The following is a 21,133-nucleotide window of genomic DNA, read 5'->3' as shown; positions in this document are numbered from 1 at the left end:
ACAATAATTCTGAATGTTTTCAATTCAAACTGTGAAGCATTTAACTTTTTTTTATACCATGGTTTTCTTGTCTGGTTCCTCAAAATACTTCCAAACGTGGCTTCCTTTGTTTAGAGATGCCATTTTAAATATAGAACAAACTCAAAAAAAAAAAAAAAACGCTGGTCATTAACGTTATTTAACCCTGCCATGGAATTGATACCATACCACACCTACTACAGGCATGAACACACACACACAGTGCACCAATGAAGCGCCAGATCAACCGAGAATAAAACCCGCCCCAGTGTCAATCTTTCTGTTGCACCAATTAGAAAAGCTACTTGGAGGCAATTGCCAAACCCCTTCCTTTTTAGAATATCCACCCTTCCTGTGGCACTAGAGCAGTCTGATACGCGACGGACTACTGATGATAAATTACTAAAATGAATGCATAAAAAATATGCGTTTGGTGACATTTGTCACGTGATCGGTTATACGTATAGCATATTATTAAACGTTTTACCCCCCATTTAGAGTTTATACGTTTAAACGTTTAAAATTCCCATCCCTAATAACAGTCAGCTTACATTTTGGGATCCGTCTTCTCAACCCCTAGAAGTGAAGCTTATGAAACATAAGAAAAAGAGCATCCCTTCCAAGTGATTAATACACAACCTCACACACACTGAATCCCACTAAATCAACCTCAAAAAGGGATGAGACAACACAGCAATGGAAACCAATTTTCTGTTTCCATCACAAAAGGCCATGAGAATAGCAAGAGGCAAGTCATAAAAAAGTGTCCAGCTAAATGAATCCTGTGGATAACCTTGAAAGATGCTGCACTGGAATGGCATCCCTCTGGTATTCTCCATCTGACAACTACGTACTGCAGAGTACGCGTACAACACAGTAACCAGCTTGCTGTACAATTACTTTCAGACACCAGTTGAGCAAATCCTTTATTCATTCTTTCCAGAAACTGTATTTGTCACTGAGAGATGGTTGATCCAGTGGGGCATAGTACTTTAGGAGATCCTTCAGCTGTTCCACATTTCTTTCACACAAGATCAAGCAGAAAGGGAATCAAGTCTTATTGACCTTTGTGTGGGAATCACTATGGGGAAATAAAATAGACGCTTTGGTTTCTGCCAACTTGAAGATATCAATATTAACTGCAGATGCAAACTCAAGCAACATCCTGACTGAAATAAACTCTGTCCTTCAGTCTGGGAACTGTTTTCCTTTTCCTACTTACATAATAATTCTGTGATGGCAACTTCTGTCTCCTGAGGACTGAATGTTTGAATGGGATTCATACCCACTGTATCACCAGTAATGCTTTATTTTGCATGATATAATTAGTATTTTATTGATTTGCACTTAATCATCTAGATAAACAACATGGTAATAAAGTCCATAGATATAAAAATGGACTGCTTGTGTGTGTCCTCCTTTTGACTGCTATGGTAGTGGTGTGCTCATATGCCTCATACGTAGGTTGAATGTGTTTATTAAGACTTACAGTATATTACTTTCCTGCACTAGCAAATATTAAGCTATAAACACCTAACTACTGTATGTAAAACAATGGTTATTATGTTTTGGAATAACACTGATCTCTTGTCATGTTCATATCGTAACATTTCTGTTTCTGTCTATTGACTGTGTATTAACATGTGACTGAACTTCAATAAACGGGTAACTGCATATCAAGTAAATACTTATTTATGCCACGGAAAACACATGTTACCAAATAATCCTCCCTGTTAACATTCATTTTGCATTTTTCTACATGTTTCTCATGCTTCTACTGTAGTGTGACTGGTATACTTTGCCATGCTTGCCTTGCATATTAACAATAATGTATGTGTTCAATTAAACACCATATTGAATACTGTACCACTGGCATGGTTACTAATGGTTACTTCTGAGAAAAAAAAACAGGAAAGATCTGGCCAGAACCTTTTTTTGGATATAAAGACCCCATTAAAACCCGCAGAAAGTAGAGTGGAAGCAGAAGAAACGCAAAATCACAAGTGAATATCCTTTATAGAGCAAGTGTTAGAGTGATGATATTAGTGTGCCTGGACTTGTGGTGACCAAGGTGACAGTTAAGGACGATTGTGTCAGTAGAGAATCCTTCAACATAGAGAGAAAGACAATGTCACTGTAACTCTTACCTTAGCTGTTGCTGTGCATTCTCCTGTTGGTGGTAGTGTTGGTGTTGGTGGGGGATTGTAATTGCTGATTACAATCATGGGAATTGGATTGGAAATTATTATGTTCTTCACATTTGGATTCATGACATATATTATACTTTTAATTGCTATTATTTTAAAAGGTAAGAAAAAACTGCCGTCTTCCTTTTTTTTCAAATAAAACATCGTTCATTTACATATCAAGCACGATTCATTATTACTCCACTTGAATATTACGTTTATAAAATAAAGGTATGTTTATAATTTTGCAAACATGCCTCAGATCTCTCTTTCAATTATATAAAAGGTTTGAAATCATATTTTCCAACATGTTTTGATACCCAAAGCTCATAAATGTGGTGCAGGTTTAAAGTCCCTTTTTTCTTACCTCCACAAAGAGCTCTCTGTGACACTTCCCAGGTTGAAGTCAAACAGCTTCGTAAGGATGAGAATCACCTGCAAAACAGGAAAAGCATCCAACTCTCAATCTCAGTTACAACACATTGCTCCCACAATGACTTTGGGGAAGGCTTGACATTTTTTCAAAGCGGTTTTGGTATTACGGGATGAAATGATAACAGCATTAATGCAAATCACTTTTTGTTAAGAGCCAGCATGCAGCTGGTATAATCATCCGTAACATTTTATGTTTTAAATATTCTGCTTACTGGCTTCATGAAAACCTTTAACCAAGGCACTGTCCACAGCTTTGACAAACAATTATTTTTTTCAAAATAGTTTTTTTTCAAGAATGACATGCAATCTATTTTCTTCATTTGGCCATACATTTTAATTAAATGATCAGATGGTTGCAAAGAAGCAGAGCAATGGTTATTTATATTTTCAGTAACACATCAAACTAACGTATACTATGTATTGCTTGCTCGTTGTTTTATCATATCAGATTAGATATAAATATTGTAAAGTAAATATAACAAACTATGCACTTAAGAGATCTGGAAAATGGGCCAGTTGAATTCCTTAAGGAGGAAAAAGACCAAAAATCAAATTCTGCCTGCAGCTGGATAAAAATACAGGAAGCAGCAAAAAATGTACTCAATGGCTGGGGATTCATAAGGATTTGAAATTAATTTAATCTTGTGGCATTTTGATGGATAATGCAATTTGTATCCAAGACATACCGGTACCTAGCATTGGTGGTACATGAAGTATTTAAGGGATATATAGACATATTAGGTGTCTTTTTGCTTCTAACATACTATAGAAGAATGCTAGGAGTTATGTACAGTATATAGGGGTTGTAAAAATAACTATATGAAGGAAGATAACAAAAGTTACACACTAGCCATTTATCTTAAAACATAGGCGTCTGATGATGAAACAGTGTTGAGATTACTTATTTCAAGTGCAATCATTATCATAACATGAACAAAACTCCTTCAATCCGCACTCCTGCCGGCCATCGCACCGTTTGGCCAGCGACAACCATTGTCTTCTCATTGTGAGTTTCAACCCTTCACAAGTGCAGTGTCAGTATCCTCAGGGTTATCGTTCTAAGGTCAGATCCCTGAGTATAAAGATTGGCTGAGCTGACTCCGTAGGCTGACTCTCCACCGTTTCCTTGCTCGGATATACTCTGCATCACAGCTGGTTGACACGCTGACTCCCACACTCTTATCCTCTGATGCCATGTCCTGTAACTATGCACAACTCACACGGTTTCTCATTAGAGTAGCATTGTGCTCCTGATTCAGCACTTCCTATTGCACTTAGGCTATTGCCTCTCATTATGCAACACAGCTATCTTTAGACTGCAAGAAAGGAGATTTCTTCTTCTTCTTCTTCTCCTAACTTACTTAAAATGTTTGACAGCAGAGTTTCATCTTGTAGGGACAGCTGTGCCTCGGTAACATCTGTACCACCGCAGTTTTGTTATGAAACACAATGTTTTATCCGTGAACGTCTGCATAATAAAATATAATAGATATAAGGTCATGCTTCACTGCAGAGATCTTTAGTCATCTTTAGAAGTCATTTGCGCCCACAGAGGGCTTAACCTTAGATTTCCACAGAGGCCAATGAATTTTAATGACCAAGCAAGAAGCAACGGTAGTCACCAGCTGTAAATGAACACCCAGCTGCTCACACATCACCTCTCCCAGCCGGTACCGCTACTGGGCAAGATGTGTTTGAAGAGCATTGCAGTGGGGAGGAAGGAACCAGCAATTAATACTGATTCTATGAAAGTCACAGTGAAACACAGGGCCGCTGCTTCCATTCATCAGCTGAAGGACAGTGTGCATATGAGCCTTCTGTCTGCCGCATATGGAGACTAATGTAGGTGGCCAGCACCTAACTGCGATATCAGATGGCTCCCCACTGGAACGTACATATGCTAATTTACTAAGTATGCCAATTAAGCTTGTGCATTTGCTAAACTGTAAATACTGCTTCCCAAGAGACACTTTCTGGCAAAACGAATGATAGTATTAAAAAAAAAAGGAAGGAAGATACAGGGCTTTCCTTTAAAGATATTTGTTTGTCTGGAAACTATTCAGCTATGGCACTTCATATAAAGGTGTGCTGATCAGATTTTGTAGTAGAGCCGATCAGAGGGGGCTGACTGGTGTCCACCATTGGCTTTTTATTTGGCAAGTGGGTTCATAATTTAGTGCCTTACTGTATGTCTTTCTGGATCATTTGTGTTTTGACAGCAAATTCTCATAAAAGGGCTTCATTTTAATTATTGTCACATTAAATGAATTCTCAAAATGGTGGGCAGGTTGAAATAATGACTCCTATGACAGATCCCCACTCCAATCAACAGTCATAAAGACCCTTGTTATCTATAATGGCCTCAGAATGACAAAATGTATGCCTTATTATACAATGTTTAAGACAAGAAGACAGTAAGTCTGTCAAAAGGAAAGATCCATTCAATTAACTAGAGTTTAGTTTTCACTGTGATTTAGCTGTATAAAAAATAAAAACCTGTATGTATATATTTTAAAATAAAAACATACTTGTCCATCTATGTCTGGAAGTTTAATTCAACAGAACCATAGAGCAGGACAATTCATCAGAAAATGAAGAGGCATTTTGCTTGTGCTGATGGATTCAGTTGTGTTGCTGTGATCCCAAATTACAGTTGGAATATACTGTTGGTAAATGCAAGCTTTATTTCAGTGCTGGTAGCTGGACAATTTGCTGCGGTTTGAAATGAAATCGTTCAACACAGTAGTGTCAGTTGGCTAACATAATTATTTATTTAATCAAATGCTTTTGTGTTGTAGTTTGAAAATTGAGATTGACTAGTAATACAGAAGACAATGCTCTGCCCAGTACATGTGGTTTCAAGATACCAAAAGAGATGAAGGACTCAATCTGCAATCTCTTCCCACAATCCTATTTTACACCAACGTGTTCTTTATTGCCTATGTCACTTCTTTTCACATAAGGGAAAAGGAAAACCATAACATAGAAAAAAAAACACACTAAATACAAACAAAACGATTCTGCAATGATAATCCATTGCAAGTGCATTAATGCTTGGATGTGCATAAAAATTATTCTTCTGATCTGAATAACTGAAAAGAGAAGCCCACTTCCCCAGCATGAAACCAGCGTCTATAATCAGCAAGCACAAATGTATTTGTACTTTGAACTTAACCTAGCATTCAGTAAGAATCATTAGTATACTATGAATAATGGATACCGCATGAGTGTGTATGTGTGCAACTTTAAATGAATACGTTTTCTGAAAACAATCTTTATTCAAGCAATAAATCACTGTTTAGTACTTTGCCACCAGGGTAAGATAACACTTGACACAATTATTGAAATAGGATGCAGGGGCACCCAGCAAGCACTCAGGAGATAACTCAATGCATAATCTACTATGGGTACATGGCACTGGGGAGGCTGGGCTGGGTGATTTATTTGAAAGTGGATTAAGATGAAAAATAAAAAAATTGATTCAAAATGATTATTTTATTGAGACAGAAACCAGGAGCAGACATCACATCCTTAATGGGTACTGTAGGCAACTGGATTACAAGCAATTAGCATTATTATTATGAGTATGTTCAAAGCATTTCCTAAGGATATCGTTACATTGATTATTCTATAATAAGGTTGAGACATGTTATGACCTAGTTTTCTGCAATAAAAAAATGAAATTCTCTGATAAATTATTATTATATTGAATAAATATATATATATATATATATATATATATATATATATATATATATATATATATATATATATATATATAATTGCTTTCTTAAGTTACATCTGGAGTAAAACTACAGCTATTCTGGAGGACAGTCAGCAGGGTGCTGGGATGATAGAGGCAAAAGGAATAGAAAAGGGAAAAGTAACTGCATGGAGGAGCTTAAATAAAACTAGAAGTCAATTTTTGCAGAAGAACTTTGCCCCTTCGATTTGCTGAATGCTGAAAGAGTTTGTTGGGTTGTCGCTGAGGCGAGACAATAAAGCTGAACTGCTGAAATGCTCTTATCTTGTTTCCCTCTGTCTGTTTTCACTGCACTGAATCAAAGGCAGGGTTCATACACTTTTTCAACATCAAAATTCCACACTTTTCCCATACTTTTTCCAGACTTGCATTTGTTTTTCCCAGACTTGTGTTTTAGTTAGTTTCTACTAGTTTTTCGATAGTTATCCACATAGGCGGGCAGCCGCAGAGCATTATAGCTTTTTGATCAAGAGCAGACATTGCACCTGGTTTTCTAAAAGTATTTGTCAGAATGGAGGTGCATATCTAGCAAGAGACAATGCAGATATGCAAAAGAGAAGTAAGATACAATCTAAGAAATGTCCAATGTTTGAGAAGTACAAAGAGAATATAAAAAGTTGTATACTGCAAGTATACTTTTGCCAAAATAGGATAGTATGATTGTACCAATAGTATACTAAAACCAGACAATTTTGGCACAAGTATACTTGCAATATACTTATTTTTTGTAAGGGATGGTATTGGACAGATCCAAACAACTATAGGAGGTGAAAAATAACAAAAATGAAATAACAAATGTGCACGCATTATATATTAAAATGTGCAAGTATCGTATATTAAAACATACAAGTCAAATACTAAATGCAGTACACCCTCGCTATAACAACCCTGTTTGGGTCCAAAGCCTTTTTTTCGCTATAGTAAAAGGACAATCCAAAAACGAACAATATAAGCTGCTGGAGTAAGTTAAGGAAGTCACCTTGGATAAAGGCATTAGCTAAATTATTAATAATATTAATACTCTTTTTATTCTTTGATTGTCTTTTTTATTACAGTATTTGTCACTACTACCAATAATAATAATAATAATAATAATAATAATAATAATAATAATAATAATAGCAATGAGACTGTGAATAAAAGTAGAATTGCAAGTACAGTACCTATTTGCGGCATGCTGCATCCAGTATTCTGAAGAACACAGTACAGGCGATGTTAACATGCTACGGTTATACACACCATAGGGGCTACAGAAAGCGTTTTTTGTTTAGTTTTGTTTTGTTTTTAATCCGAGTCAGTGATAAACTATTGTTTTGTATTCGATTTTTTTTTTTCCTGGGTTGGGAAAAACGTTAACAATTTAATAAAGATAACAACAAGATAACAAAATGTGAATCTTGGTGAGCAGAGTACAGTAGCTTGTAATTCCAGTTTGTGACTTTGTTTAACAAATCATAGCCATCAATATAAATGTATATATTTTGGCTGTCGTCGTAGTGTCCATTTTACCCATTCAATTCACTGGAGCAGACAGAGTCATGTGACATATACCAGTGTGCTGACTGGATAGGCTTGCTTGAGTTGTCAGGACGTTGTCAGGGGTGTTACACGGGGCAATCCTCGTGGAATTTGGTCGCAAGCAATATAGTTCCTACTAGTAAATTGCTTAGACAGTTGTCGCTAGAGCTGCTGACCCGCTTTTGAGATTAATTATTATTAATAATAAAAAATAAATTGCAGAATTACTTTCATTATCCCATAATACTAGCAAAATTCCAGACTTTCATAACGGAGACATGGTTTTTCAAGCATTTTTTCCAGCCCTGGAAATCAGTTTGGCATTTTTCCATACTTTTTCCAGACTTCCAGATTAGCGTACGAACCCTGAAAGGGATCTGATTCTGATCACTCACACTTGTGATTAAAAATGATTTGCTGTGAAGAGCATGCAACAGCAGGAAAATTTAGCACACTCTTGCGTATCTGGTTACCCTACATTAACCTACACTGTAGGGACCCTGCAGCCTTTTGAATGATAATTCCTGGAGGACTTATGGTACGTTTACTAAATACTTGAAATGTAAAAACTCCCTCTCAGTGGAAAATTCCAGAGGCCACTGGGAAAGAACTGCAGAGAAAAATTGCATTTACACCAAGCAGTTTTTGGATGAGGGCTGCAAATGTTGTAGCCAGACTGTGAAAAGAAAAAGCAAAAGACAAATATAATGATAATTTTCATTACACCTCCTGGTGGACAAAAATAAACAAATGATAGTCTCTTCACATTCCATGTTAATCAACTGAACGACTCGCCCAATTAGCTGTCCATATCATAATAGGGTTTGTGCATACAGAGTGCAGTGCCACAGTCAGAGGGTAAAAAACAAATCACAGTGTTGCCTATAACTCCTAAAGTCTAAAAAGGAAAACAATTCTGGTCTGGATCATTACATCTTTCACACTGCAGTGTTGAATTCCATTTTATCATTTCACAGTAGGCTAACCAGCTTTCCAGTGATTTGGCATGGAATACTGCTACATATACCAGGGTTTTGAAGGTGTGTAAATGTGTCTGTCACCTCATTACATTCTCAAGCTGTGGGCATTTTAATGTAATGACAGTTCCTTGACAGATAATGGCCCATGGGGGCAGTTTGGTTTTATGGTTTGAGCCAAGATTTTAGATATTAGTGGTCCAGTGTTCAAATCTCAACTACACGTTGATTATTTCTTTACCTTCTTGTACTTCAGTACCACCAAGTAGCAATGGCTGGTGAAGCAGATTCTCAGTAGAAATGAGATTTGTTGGGTAAATAAATACATAACACTATGTAACACAATTTTTGTTCCTGGGTAGTAAGTGTTATTTCCTAATTGCTTATGCCTCAAAAGTATAGAAAATGGCTATTATTCCCCACAAACTTTGCTTTTGTGACCAGGACAGTGATATTTTGAAATGTACCTATTTCCAATGAGAAAACGGGCGAATTTGTGTCTTTTCGTTCACATAAAGTCAGAAAAAAACAACATATGAATCCAAATTAACATGTATTTATACTAAAGTAATACAAAAATGACTACGAAAGATTTAGAAGTGAGTAGTTTTTCGAGATTTACGATTATACTGTAAATCACTTTCACGAATCAGCCCCCAAATGTAGTCTCCCATCATGTTCTCGTTATACTGTCCTTGGTAGCGGCGTTCAAAGTCCAGTATATCCTGGTGGAAGCGCTCGCCTTGCTCCTCCGAGTACGCTCCCATGTTCTTCTTGAATTTATCAAGATGAGCATCAAGGATATGGACTTTGAGGGACATCCTACAGCCCATTGTGCCGTAGTTCTTCACCAGAGTCTCAACCAGCTCCACATAGTTTTCGGCCTTGTGATTGCCCAGGAAGCCCCGAACCACTGCGACAAAGCTGTTCCAAGCCGCTTTCTCCTTACTAGTGAGCTTCTTGGGGAATTCATTGCACTCCAGGATCTTCTTTATCTGTGGTCCGACGAAGACACCGGCTTTGACCTTTGCCTCAGACAGCTTAGGGAAGAAGTCTTGAAGGTACTTGAAGGCTGCCGACTCCTTATCTAGAGCTCGGACAAATTGTTTCATAAGGCCCAATTTGATGTGCAGTGGTGGCATCAGCACCTTCTGGGAGTCCACCAGTGGTTCCCACTTGACGTTGTTCCTCCCCACAGAGAACTCGGTCCGCTGTGGCCAGTCCCGCCTGTGGTAGTGCGCCTTGGTGTCCCTGCTGTCCCAAAGGCAAAGATAGCAGGGAAACTTGGTAAAACCGCCTTGGAGACCCATCAGGAATGCCACCATTTTGAAGTCTCCTATGACCTTGATGCCATCTCAGAAAAATGCAGATATGTATCCACTTAGGCAGCTGGAACTAAACTGAACTGGTGGGCTTAAGGCCCCTGTATTTATACTACTATTTATATTACTGGAAAGTTCTAGAAGTTACTCCAAGTTTACTCAGCACTGAATCTATCTGGAATGTTCTGGAAAATAGGTAAATTTCAAAATATCACTGTCCTGGTCACAAAAGCAAAGTTTGTGGGGAATAATAGCCATTTTCTAGACTTTTGAGGCATAAGCAATTAGGAAATAACACTTACTACCCAGGAACAAAAAAAAAAAAATTGTTACACAGTGTAATCAAATTTACACACAAAATGGTCATCCATTCGGGCATTCTTAGGCTTTAACTTCAGCACTGTGGCTTTTGAAATTTATAAAGGCTTGGTTTTACCACCATGTTATTCCTTACGTCTTTCAACACAATACCAGCTCCGGAAATAACCATAACACAACCGATATAACCGCCTGCAGTCCAAAATGTTCAAAAGTACATTTCCAGTAGGCATCTGAAATACACCAACAAAACAGCCATGTTGTGCAAAGAGGATTATAGTAAGAGGGATTCACAATTGACAGATGCTTAACTAGCCCACCATTTCATTAATTGAGTTATCGACAATGGATCACATTACATCCGTAAGATCCATAAAAGTCAGGAAAACATGACCTTTTCATTGCAATGGGTCCCAAAGTCCCAATAAGGAATGGCTAAGGCATATCTTGTTTAGCATGAGATGACCACACTAATTTTAAGAATATAGGATATGGAGACGACTAAACCTCAGATTCCATCCCAGGATTTATCACATGACCAATCCAATTGTTTGGAGGTTCTAGCAAACTGCCTTAACTAATCTTCTTGTGTGGAGACTTCCCTCAATTAAAAAAGAAATGTAGCACACCAATGTCTTTAGATAATAAGGACAAAAAAGGCTGGGAGTCTTCCTCAGTTACAAAGCTTTAACTACAGTACCTGAAAAAAATAAATAATACTTTTGTATTTTTAAAAAGGGTCGGGTACACCACCAATCTGCATTAAATGAGTTCACACACCCTTGACTCTGCAAGTCGCCTTGGATAAAGGTGTCTGCTAAATAAACAAATAATAATAATAATAATAATAAAGACCAGCACTAAACTTGAACCCATTGGTTGGCTCTGGAACCCTTCGATACAGATGTAATTGATTATTTATTTATTTTTTATTTTTTTGGGGGGGTGGATCAGTCATGTTGAATTTTTTCACATCATAAATAATATTCTTTTTGCAAGCTGTGGTGTCACACAGTAAAGCCATCCTATTACTCGGTCTTGTTTGCCTGTTCTTGCTTACTGCATTCACTGCAATGCTGTTGCTTTTTCTTCCTGATGTGTCTTTCACGTTAGCTGTCTTTGTTAGCACTTTACATTTTAAAACAGCCCTTACTTTGATGGCTTGCAGGCTGCAGGAATAATTTGTCAGACCCGATTTATCAAATTGATCTGCAGACACTAAAGCCAAAGTAAATCTCGACATATTAAGGAAAACGGTGTATAAATGTGTTTGGTCATTAAAAGAATGTGCTAAAACCTTTATTGTAGCTTGGGAGAATTCAGTTAAATGTAATTACACTTGTGTATTGAGGGGATGTAATTAATTAATTTCCACCCTCGACGATCCTGCCTTCTCAGCACTGGAATTAAGATACCTCATCAATAGCACTGTCCACATATGTACACAAAGTAATTAATAATGGGCGTATAGATGAACTTGGAACTTTAAAAGCACTTGTTTAACCGAGGAATGATTGCCAGGACATATATATTTAAAAAAATAATAACTGTTAATATATTTACTAATGTTATCTGTTCTGGTTCTTTTCTGCTGAAAAAAAAAGCAATTTTGCCAAATAATTTGTTTTTGGCACAACATTTAATGTCTCTCTTCTGATATCCAGTTGGCCAAAATTGAATTGAAGCTTAATCAAAAGCATGCATTTTTAAAACTGTAATTAACTATGCTTCATCGTACAGCTTGGTTCTAGGAAATCTTTAAAGAATATAGTAGCTTCAAATTACAAGCATTTTTACTGTCCCATAACTCAGACCTGAATTCAAGAGCCCCTCTTCTGTACCAGTTGCCTGCTATAGATTTGCCAAAATGTCCCATTCTGAAAGATGGAGGTGATTCTCAGCTCTTAGTCACAGCTCCACCCATAATAGCAGGTGTTTTATTTCATTTATATAAGGTGAACCAGCAACTCCATGATTCCTCATCTAATACAGTCATCAAATTAAACAGCTTCATTTTTAAATGTGCATCAAAACCAACTTCCTTGCTGGTTCCCTGCAGGCTACACAGGAGTAAAATTCAAATTGAATGAACAAACTATTCCCTTGAGTTAGTTTCGAATGTGAGGTTACTACTTTGGGTGTAAAATCATTATATTGAACCCAAAGTAGCATAAAACTGTGTTGACAGAAGGTAAAACCACTTTTACATAAAATGTCATGCTGAATAAGCATAACCTATTTATAGCCTTTTCCATATTGAATTATCTACATTGAATTATCTAGAATTATCTTTGAGAGCCATTCTTATATCTGCATGGCTCCATTTACTCCAGGGATAATCTGTTGGTCATCTGTAGTTTTAGCTGTGGGGAGAAAGTAATGTTTAAGCAAATTGAATGGATGTTTACTAATGTTTTCAGCTCCCTGTACTCGCTTAAATTGCTCCATCATAGCAAGTATATTGCAACCTTTTGATAATACCCAATACAAATCTGATATTTCAATGCACATAACTATCTGAACACATTTACAGAACCCTGCCTGCCAAGAACACAAGAGCATTCTCTGAGGGCTCTCGTATGAGAGAGGCATTTCCCTTTGGGTGACATGTTAAACCAAGATCCCACTGAAACTGCTTCTGTCAAATACATGATCTTGTTTACGAATATCCAGAGTGGAATGTTAATCCATCCTAGAATCATTTTTGCATCCAAAAGCTGTTCATTCATCCATTAAGTGCACCCTGATTTCTTCATTGAGATGGGACATGATTCTACTGATATAACAATATGGGATATTTATGTTGTATTTCAGTTTTTTGTTTTTTTTTTCAGATCTGACATGGCCCTTCTTGAGGGGGAAAAAAAAAACGGGAAGTGTAGATTATCGACTTGGGCACTAGAACAGGCATCCTTTGGGAATGCATGAATGCTATAAAAGGTTCCCCTCTATGAATATTTTTAAATAAATAAATGTCATAGTTGTCACTGTTAAGTCTTGTCAGGTAGTAAAACCAGTCACAACAAATTGATTGCACTCCAAAAAGGGAAACAGAAAGCTATTAAATGACAGCCAGACTCTTTTTAGTGAGCTGAACCTCCACATGTCTGTCAATATAATATAGCCATTACTTATCTAATTTCATCAACAAAGCTGTTTTAAAGTGGGAGCACTGTGTTAGTAAAATATAAGGTCTTACCTATAAAATGTAATGAAAATATATTTTACTGACGATTTTACAAACTCTTAAAAACACACACACACACAGTTTGGTTGATTCAATTAGAAAATGACTGACCTGTGACAAGTATGGGTTGACAAGCTCCCACCCTGCGGTTCTGCCCTGTTTACTGCAGCAGATCAGGCTAGCTGACCTGCATTTGATTGCAAAGGTATTGCAGGTTTGCAGGGTATATTCAAATCAAAACGGCAGTGGATCTAAATACTATTGTCTTAAAAAATTTAAACAGGGTCCTCCCTGGTGTTTTACATAGAAATTCAAGATGATGGCTTTCAAATCCTGTGTATGCATCAGGCCCCGTTCTTCCTTGGAACTACTGCACATAAGGAAGACAGGTTTTAAAAATTATTTTCAAAATATTGCATTAAACAAACAGCATAAAAACAATTTAAACAAAGAATGGAAGAGAGCTTATAACATGTATAAAATCATGGTAGAGGAAATGTGAAAATACCACTCAGCAGAGAAAATTGCAGACCATAATTCCACTGAGTTTGGACTAGCCCTATATAAAAGTGGTAAAGGGGTGTTCACTCCGGACGCGGCGCGGCAAAAGCAATTGTTTTCAATGAAGGCGGTCACGCACAGCGGCGCGCAGGAGATAAAATATTTTCAACTTTCGCCACGCCACGTTGTGATGTAAACTACCAGCAGCCAATCAGGGGAAAGTAGGAGGCTCCTTTGCGAGAAAGAAATAAAACATTAAAAAAAAAATGGAGGAATAGCTTGGAATAGCAGATTTTCCAGAGTTGTATAATAATACAACATTAAATATTTATAGAGATGTCAAATGCACAGTACCACTGAATGTTGCCACTTTTACAGTTCCCCCCCCCCCATATGATATGATATGGTGGCAGTAGTTGCATTTTTTTTAATCATGTGTATACGATAGTGCTCAATAATATCAATGTATAATGATGCCTTTAACTCACACTCTCTTTGCATATACCCAGCAAACCAGAAAAAAAACTCACAAAGAAAGAAAATATCTAAATTTTTAAAAGCAACATGTTTTTATTTTATTTTAAACACCACAATTGCCTGATATTTTGGGTAATTGTGGGGGGATTATGATGGTGCAGGGGGATTATGATGGGTATTTGGCTTTGGCTTGGATTTGAACTAGAATATTATAGTCCTACCTGGCCAAGCCACCTCCTTCTAGGTTACAATCCAGAATAACCAGAAACATATCCATCAACACAACACATTTAATACATCTCAACTCACGGGCATATCTGAAGAAAAGCACTGCCTGATTCCCACAGCAGATTGAGTTTATTATATGCAAGCCTCTACCTACAGCTTTTTAAACTACTGAACAGAAACAGCTTATTTTTCCTCCTTTCCATTGGACAACTATAAACAGCTATTATTTCTAAATGTACTGTTGCAGCACTTTTAAATAGGAAAGAGTGCTGAAGGGCTGTCACGGTTCAGCTGTACACAAAGGAGAGCTGCATAGTAACTGGTACTCTTGCAAAGACATCCAATATATTGATTTACCTTTTACTGACACTTATTGCTGTGACTGACACAGTATTTAGCCATGAGTGCTCATGCTTTCATGTGACCAGAACTTTCTAGTGATTTGCTTTTATTGATTTCCTGGTTAGCGCTTGATTAAATTGTACTTTCTTTGTTGACTATCTGTATAATATTAAAATGCCTCTAAAAGGCTAACTATATATTTCCATATATTCTCTACAAAACATGGCTTGATTTTAAATGATGTGTGTACAAAGTGTGCTGCCAATATACCTCAAAATGAAATCTCCTTGTCTATTTGTAGCAGAATCCTATAATACCCAGGCCCAGTCTTACCTTCAACTGTATTTGAAAGAGCACTTAAAGTACTACTGTAAGGCAAACAATCAGCAATCTTCCAGCGCCCAGAAGAATGAATAAACCACATTTTTTCAGAACACAGGGATTGCCTCCCAAAACGGATATTGATTTTTTTTCTATGACTTTTCTGCTGTAAAGCAGAACCTGCAGTAAGCTTATTATTATTATTATTTATTTCTTAGCAGACATCCTCATCCAGGGCGACTTACAATCGTAAGCAAATACATTAAGTGGTACAATACAAGTAATACAATAAGAGCAAGAAATACAATAACTTTTGTTCAAGCAAAGTACAAGTGTGACAAACCACAATTCAATAATACAGCAGATAATAGTGAAAGTTACATCAGGATATGATTAAATACAAAATACTACATGTTAAACACTTGGCAGATTACAGTATTCTGAAGTACAGGATTAAATGCAGTAAAATAGGGGGCAGATAAGAGCAAAATAAAGCACATTTAAATGAAGGGTGGGCAGTCCTGACATCTGTAGGAAGGTCATTCCACCACTGCGGAGCAATGGTGGAGAAGGAGCGGGCTCTGGAGGCAGGGGAGCGTAGCGGAGGTAGAGCCAGTCTTCTAGTGCAGGGCAGAGAGAACACCAGGCGGGCAGCAGAGTTCTGGATGAGCTGGAGCGGACGGGTGGCGGACGCAGGGAGGCCAGCCAGGAGGGAGTTGCAGTAGTCTAGGCGGGAGAGTACCAGGGCCTGGACCAGGAGCTGGGTAACATAGTTGGTGAGGAAGGGTCAGATTCTTCGGATGTTGCTCAGGAAGAATTGGCAAGTGCGTGCCAGAGTGGAGATGTGCTGGGAATAAGAGAGGCAGGGGTCCAGGGTGACTCCAAGGTTCTTAGCGGAGGAAGAGGGAGAGAGTGTGGTAGAGTCCAGAGGAACAGAGATAGAGAGATCAGAGGAGGGGGAGGAGGAGGGAAAGAAAAGGGGGTCAGATTTAGAGAGGTTGAGTTTGAGGTGATGCGAGTGCATCCAGGTGGAAATAGCAGACAGACAGGTAGAGATACGGGAGGAGATGGTGGAGTCAGAGGTGGGGAAGGAGAGGAAAATCTGAGCATCATCAGCATAGAAATGGTATGAGAAACCATAGGATGCGATGAGGGGGCCCAGGGAGCGGGTGTAGAGAAAGAATAGGAGAGGACCCAAGACTGACCCTTGGGGGACTCCAGTTAAGAGAGGGTGAGGTGTGGAGGTTGCTCCACGCCAGGTTACCTGGTAAGTGCGGTTGGAGAGGTAGGAGGAGAACCAGGCCAGAGCAGTGCCAGAGATCCCCAGGTCAGCGAGAGATGATAGTAGAATAGAGTGATCAACAGTGTCAAAGGCAGCAGAGAGGTCGAGGAGAATTAGGACAGAGGAGAGAGAGGCAGCTTGGGCACACTTTAGTGAGTTGGTGACAGACAGGAGGGCAGTTTCAGTGGAGTGGGCAGAGCGGAAGCCAGATTGGAGAGGGTCGAGCAGAGAGTGGTTGGACAGGAAAGCAGAGAGCTGGCGGTGTACAGTCCGCTCGAGGGTTTTGGAGAGGAAGGGTAGGAGGGATACAGGACGGTAGCTCTGGAGGGAGGTGGGGTCGAGGGTAGGTTTTTTGAGGAGGGGAGTGATGGAGGCTTTTTTGAAGGCAGAGGGAAAGATACCAGAAAGTATCATACCTTATGACAGTCAAGTACAATAAAACTGATGCCAAGTGCAATATTACTGGAAAGAAAATGCTAACGTTCACACTAATAAATGCTTTAAGCATAATACAGAGACCAGGACAAGAGAACAGTTGGAAATTAAGTGGAGATAGACTTAGGACACAGAGAGTGGTGAGGGTATGGAATAGCTTACCTAGTCATGTTGAGGCAGAATCACTAGGATCATTTAAGAACCAACCTGACACATTTCTTTTAGATCAATCAGTTATGTTCTTACATTTTATGTTAGACTGTAAATGCAAATACATGACATATACAAACGCAATTATGAGGTATGTAAATAGCATGTTATAGATTATCAGCATCAGCTTTTTCTTTGGAACCCAGCCACATGGGGGGTAATCTTTAATAACTGGTTTTCAAACAGTATCTCACGTTTATAATGTAATCAAATGTGCCTCCCTTCCACAATAGGAACTGTATTGAATAACTTAGCATAAGGCTAATTATATAAAACAGAATAGACTGTGCAGTCAGGAGGAGCCCAAGCTGCCAAATCCACAATGGAGACTAATTAGAAAAATTACACCAATTAGTGAGCCAGAGTTGTTTTTATCGTACACACTAACATAAATATAATATGTCTTATGTGATTCTGCGAAAGGAATTTCTCACACTTGCATTTTTCAATTCCTTATACACCGCTGTGCAAATAATTGACTTAAACAGAAACAAAATAATTACCTTACAGGTGGTAGGTAATTCAGTCTAAAACCAGCTGGTGCCACTCTATTAAATGTTATGCCTCCAAACAATCAAGTACTTCTATTTAGAATTGTGTAAGTTTCAGATTGTTTTGTGAAAATGTACTTTAGTTATTGTGGTAATAACGCCGGTGGTAACACACGGACAACAGACAGATGACATGATGATGACCATATGGACATGTATTGGTTTCAGGGGCCATAAAGTGCGGTCTTGTAGATTATCCTAATATCTAAAGGGGTTTTGGTAAAGCAGAAGCAATCCTAGCCTGGGTTTCTGGCGTGTCTGAAAAAAAAAATCGAATTAATTCAACAGGCAAACTGATTTTACACTCTGATTAGATTACTTTGCACATTGCACAGTAATTACAGTCCTCTCTCACTGATTCATCTGTTCATCCAGACCTGGCCTGTCTATGTTGTTTGCATCTCTGGCAGGACATGACTAGGAATCTTGGCAGAGGCTGCAAAATGGGGTTTGAAGCTTCAATAGAGAGACTTTAAGATGGGATCAGCAAAAATAAAATAGAAAGAACTTCAACATTTGTTGTGATTAAACACGATTCCTTCCCGGAGGCAAAGCTGTCCAGCCATTACTCCACTGCTGGTCTTTGCTTAGTGGCTGCCAGGTTACAGTCAGCAATCTATCACATCAGCAAGCACAATTATAAAGTGAGCTATATTTGATGACGTTGCATTCAATGGCACCACAAAACACAAAGCAATGCCCCTGGCAGCCTTCCTTTTGAGGCAGAGAAACGCCTACATTGTACAGGTTATTTTCGTATCTCCCATCATCCTTCAAGCTGCAGTACGCTGCATGGAAATGTATTGTAACATAACACAGAAGGGCACTGTGTGAGATGTACTTCAAAATAAAAAAGGAGAAGGCTACACTGAAGGAGGCTGGGTTACCTTACACTTAATTCCAATGTTTAAAAAAAAAAAAAAAAAAAAAATTCTGCCAGAATTCTCATCCTTATGCCTTATTAGTTAGATTAAAGCAATAACATGTGCGGATTATAAAGAAATCATAACAGGCCAATGATTAAAGTTGAGTTGGGTGGTTATGTGTTTGTTTGAGCGCTTGTGAAGTCATGCGGCTGGAGTGTTGTGAAACACGTCACCGTATTTTATACATTAGATTATATTTCGCTACATTTTCTAAATACGTTTATAATTTCTTTATAATCCACACATTTTATTGATTATATTGACCTAATAAAGCTTAAGGATGACAAATCAGGCAGAATTTTGTGTTTTGAAACATTAGACATAAGTGTAACATAAGCGGAGTCTGAATAGGTATTCACAGCCCTTTTGGTAAGCATCGCAGTGTGTGTTCAGATGGAGAGTGACACCCTAAACAACCCAGTAAAGGAAAGCAACCCTAAAATGAGTTTATTCCTGTATGCAGCTTGTAGTTATCTTAGTATAATACAAATTATAAAGCTCTAGTAATAGTAGTACCATCAGGGTAAAGTCAACATGTGTTGCTTCTTTGAGCAGAGTACACAGTGGACTGTGATGTGGCAAATGGTTTCACTGTCCAAACACTTTAAAAGTTAGTTTGCATTTGCTTCCATTCTAATGATAATCAGCCCTTTATGGAGAGGAAGTTTTAAAGTCTGTTAATCGTTTAAACGGACAAACAGTATTTCTTGGATCCCTGAATGTGCATTCGTATGGAGCTAATTTAATTCAGAAGCCTTTTCACTAAGCTAAGGAAACTGGAACCAGACATTCCCTTGCAGGTGTATGCATCCATGCCAACTTGGATGCAGACAGGCAAGCAAATGAGATTTACTGAGCCCATCTTTACTGATGTGTTAATAAGCATGATTCTCTATGCAACAATGCAATGTTCTGAGCCAGGATTCACACCAACTAAACTACAGAACTGAGTGCTTTTGGAGTTCTTCCTCTTTTTATTCCAAGTTTTAATTGCACAGTGCTCAAGTGCCGATGCACTAAATAATAAATAGCCATATGAGAAGTGATTCAATAATGTGTTTAGACATGGTACGTGCAGCGCTGTGCCAAAGTGCTGCTTATTGGGTTCAGATTCGGGACTGTGAAATCTGTTTTTCATCTAGATTCTGCTGACTGGAAAAAATAAGCAATTCAATTGCATATAGCTACAGTATGTGTAGAAATATAAAAACACAGCAGAAAGGTGGTCATGAAATGGATGCTATCATTAGCGCTGCAGCCGTACGCACGTAAGTGTGGACTCGTATGCAGCTGTCCAGATAAAATGCGTACCTGTCATTTTTATGTATTAAAAAAGTATGCAATCAATTTTAATAAATGTGTAAAAATGCACATAGCAATTCTGCTACACAGCTTGCCTGCCTCCACTAAAACCTCCACTAATAACTATATCTCCCAGAATACACAAGAGTTTATTCCTTATGTTATTATTGTTGTTACTGGTGTTTTATTTTTTGAACTGTCTGTTTTGTCACATGTAAAAAAAAAAAAAAAAAGTTTGCTTATATACGTCATGCTTAGGAGAGGAGTAAAGAACTGTTGTAGTGATTGTGAGAGTAAAATTATTAGAAATTGAACCTGCATAACAGATTTGTGAGCTAGTTTTTCCACTAGTTTAAGTCTCTATTTCAAATAGGTTTTTTGTAGCTTTTATTGTTGTTGTGGACTAGCTGGCTGTCACTGTAGTTGCTGTTCTGTCTCGATGGCAGCGTGCTGTGTTTATTCATTTTTAGAAAGGGAAACTCAAGAAAGAACAGAAATGCAGCACTCTGATTGGCTGAAACACTTTACATCGGCATGAGATGTCGGTGTGGTTCAGTTATGTGTACCATGTGAAAGATTTCTGGGGGCGTGCCTGGATGCTATTATGGTAGGGAGTTGTATACTGAACAAAAAAAAAGTTTAAGCCATGGTGGACACAATTAAAAATGTCTTCAGATGAAGACCATGCAATCTTCTGTAGCAATTGCAAGTAATTATAGCTAACAAAGTAATTCCATGAATCTTGGCCATTTTGCACATCCATTATTTACATGTGCAGTTTTAAAAGAAAATACATATGGTTTTAGAGCAGGGGTCTCCAATCCTGGTCCTGGA

At 38.0% G+C, this 21,133-nt stretch overlaps 1 protein-coding gene across 2 annotated transcripts in view; it reads right to left on the bottom strand.

Moving 5' to 3' along the window:
- Positions 1–21,133, bottom strand: part of LOC117415713 (VPS10 domain-containing receptor SorCS1-like) — a 127,867-nt gene that overhangs the window by 74,857 nt on the left and 31,877 nt on the right. For both annotated transcript variants that reach the window (XR_004546444.3, XM_034026417.3), the window contains exon 2: positions 2,572–2,639. Coding sequence is in view for 1 of the 2 variants with exons in the window: in XM_034026417.3 (XP_033882308.3) it covers positions 2,572–2,639 (68 nt within the window). In the remaining variant the exon portion in view is untranslated. The remainder of the gene's footprint in view (positions 1–2,571; positions 2,640–21,133) is intronic.

This window comes from Acipenser ruthenus, chromosome 7 (assembly GCF_902713425.1).
Source record: "Acipenser ruthenus chromosome 7, fAciRut3.2 maternal haplotype, whole genome shotgun sequence".
NCBI classification, from domain to species: Eukaryota; Metazoa; Chordata; class Actinopteri; order Acipenseriformes; family Acipenseridae; genus Acipenser; species Acipenser ruthenus.
Note: the sequence above shows the minus strand (reverse complement) of the source record. Positions and strands in the feature narration are given on the sequence as shown.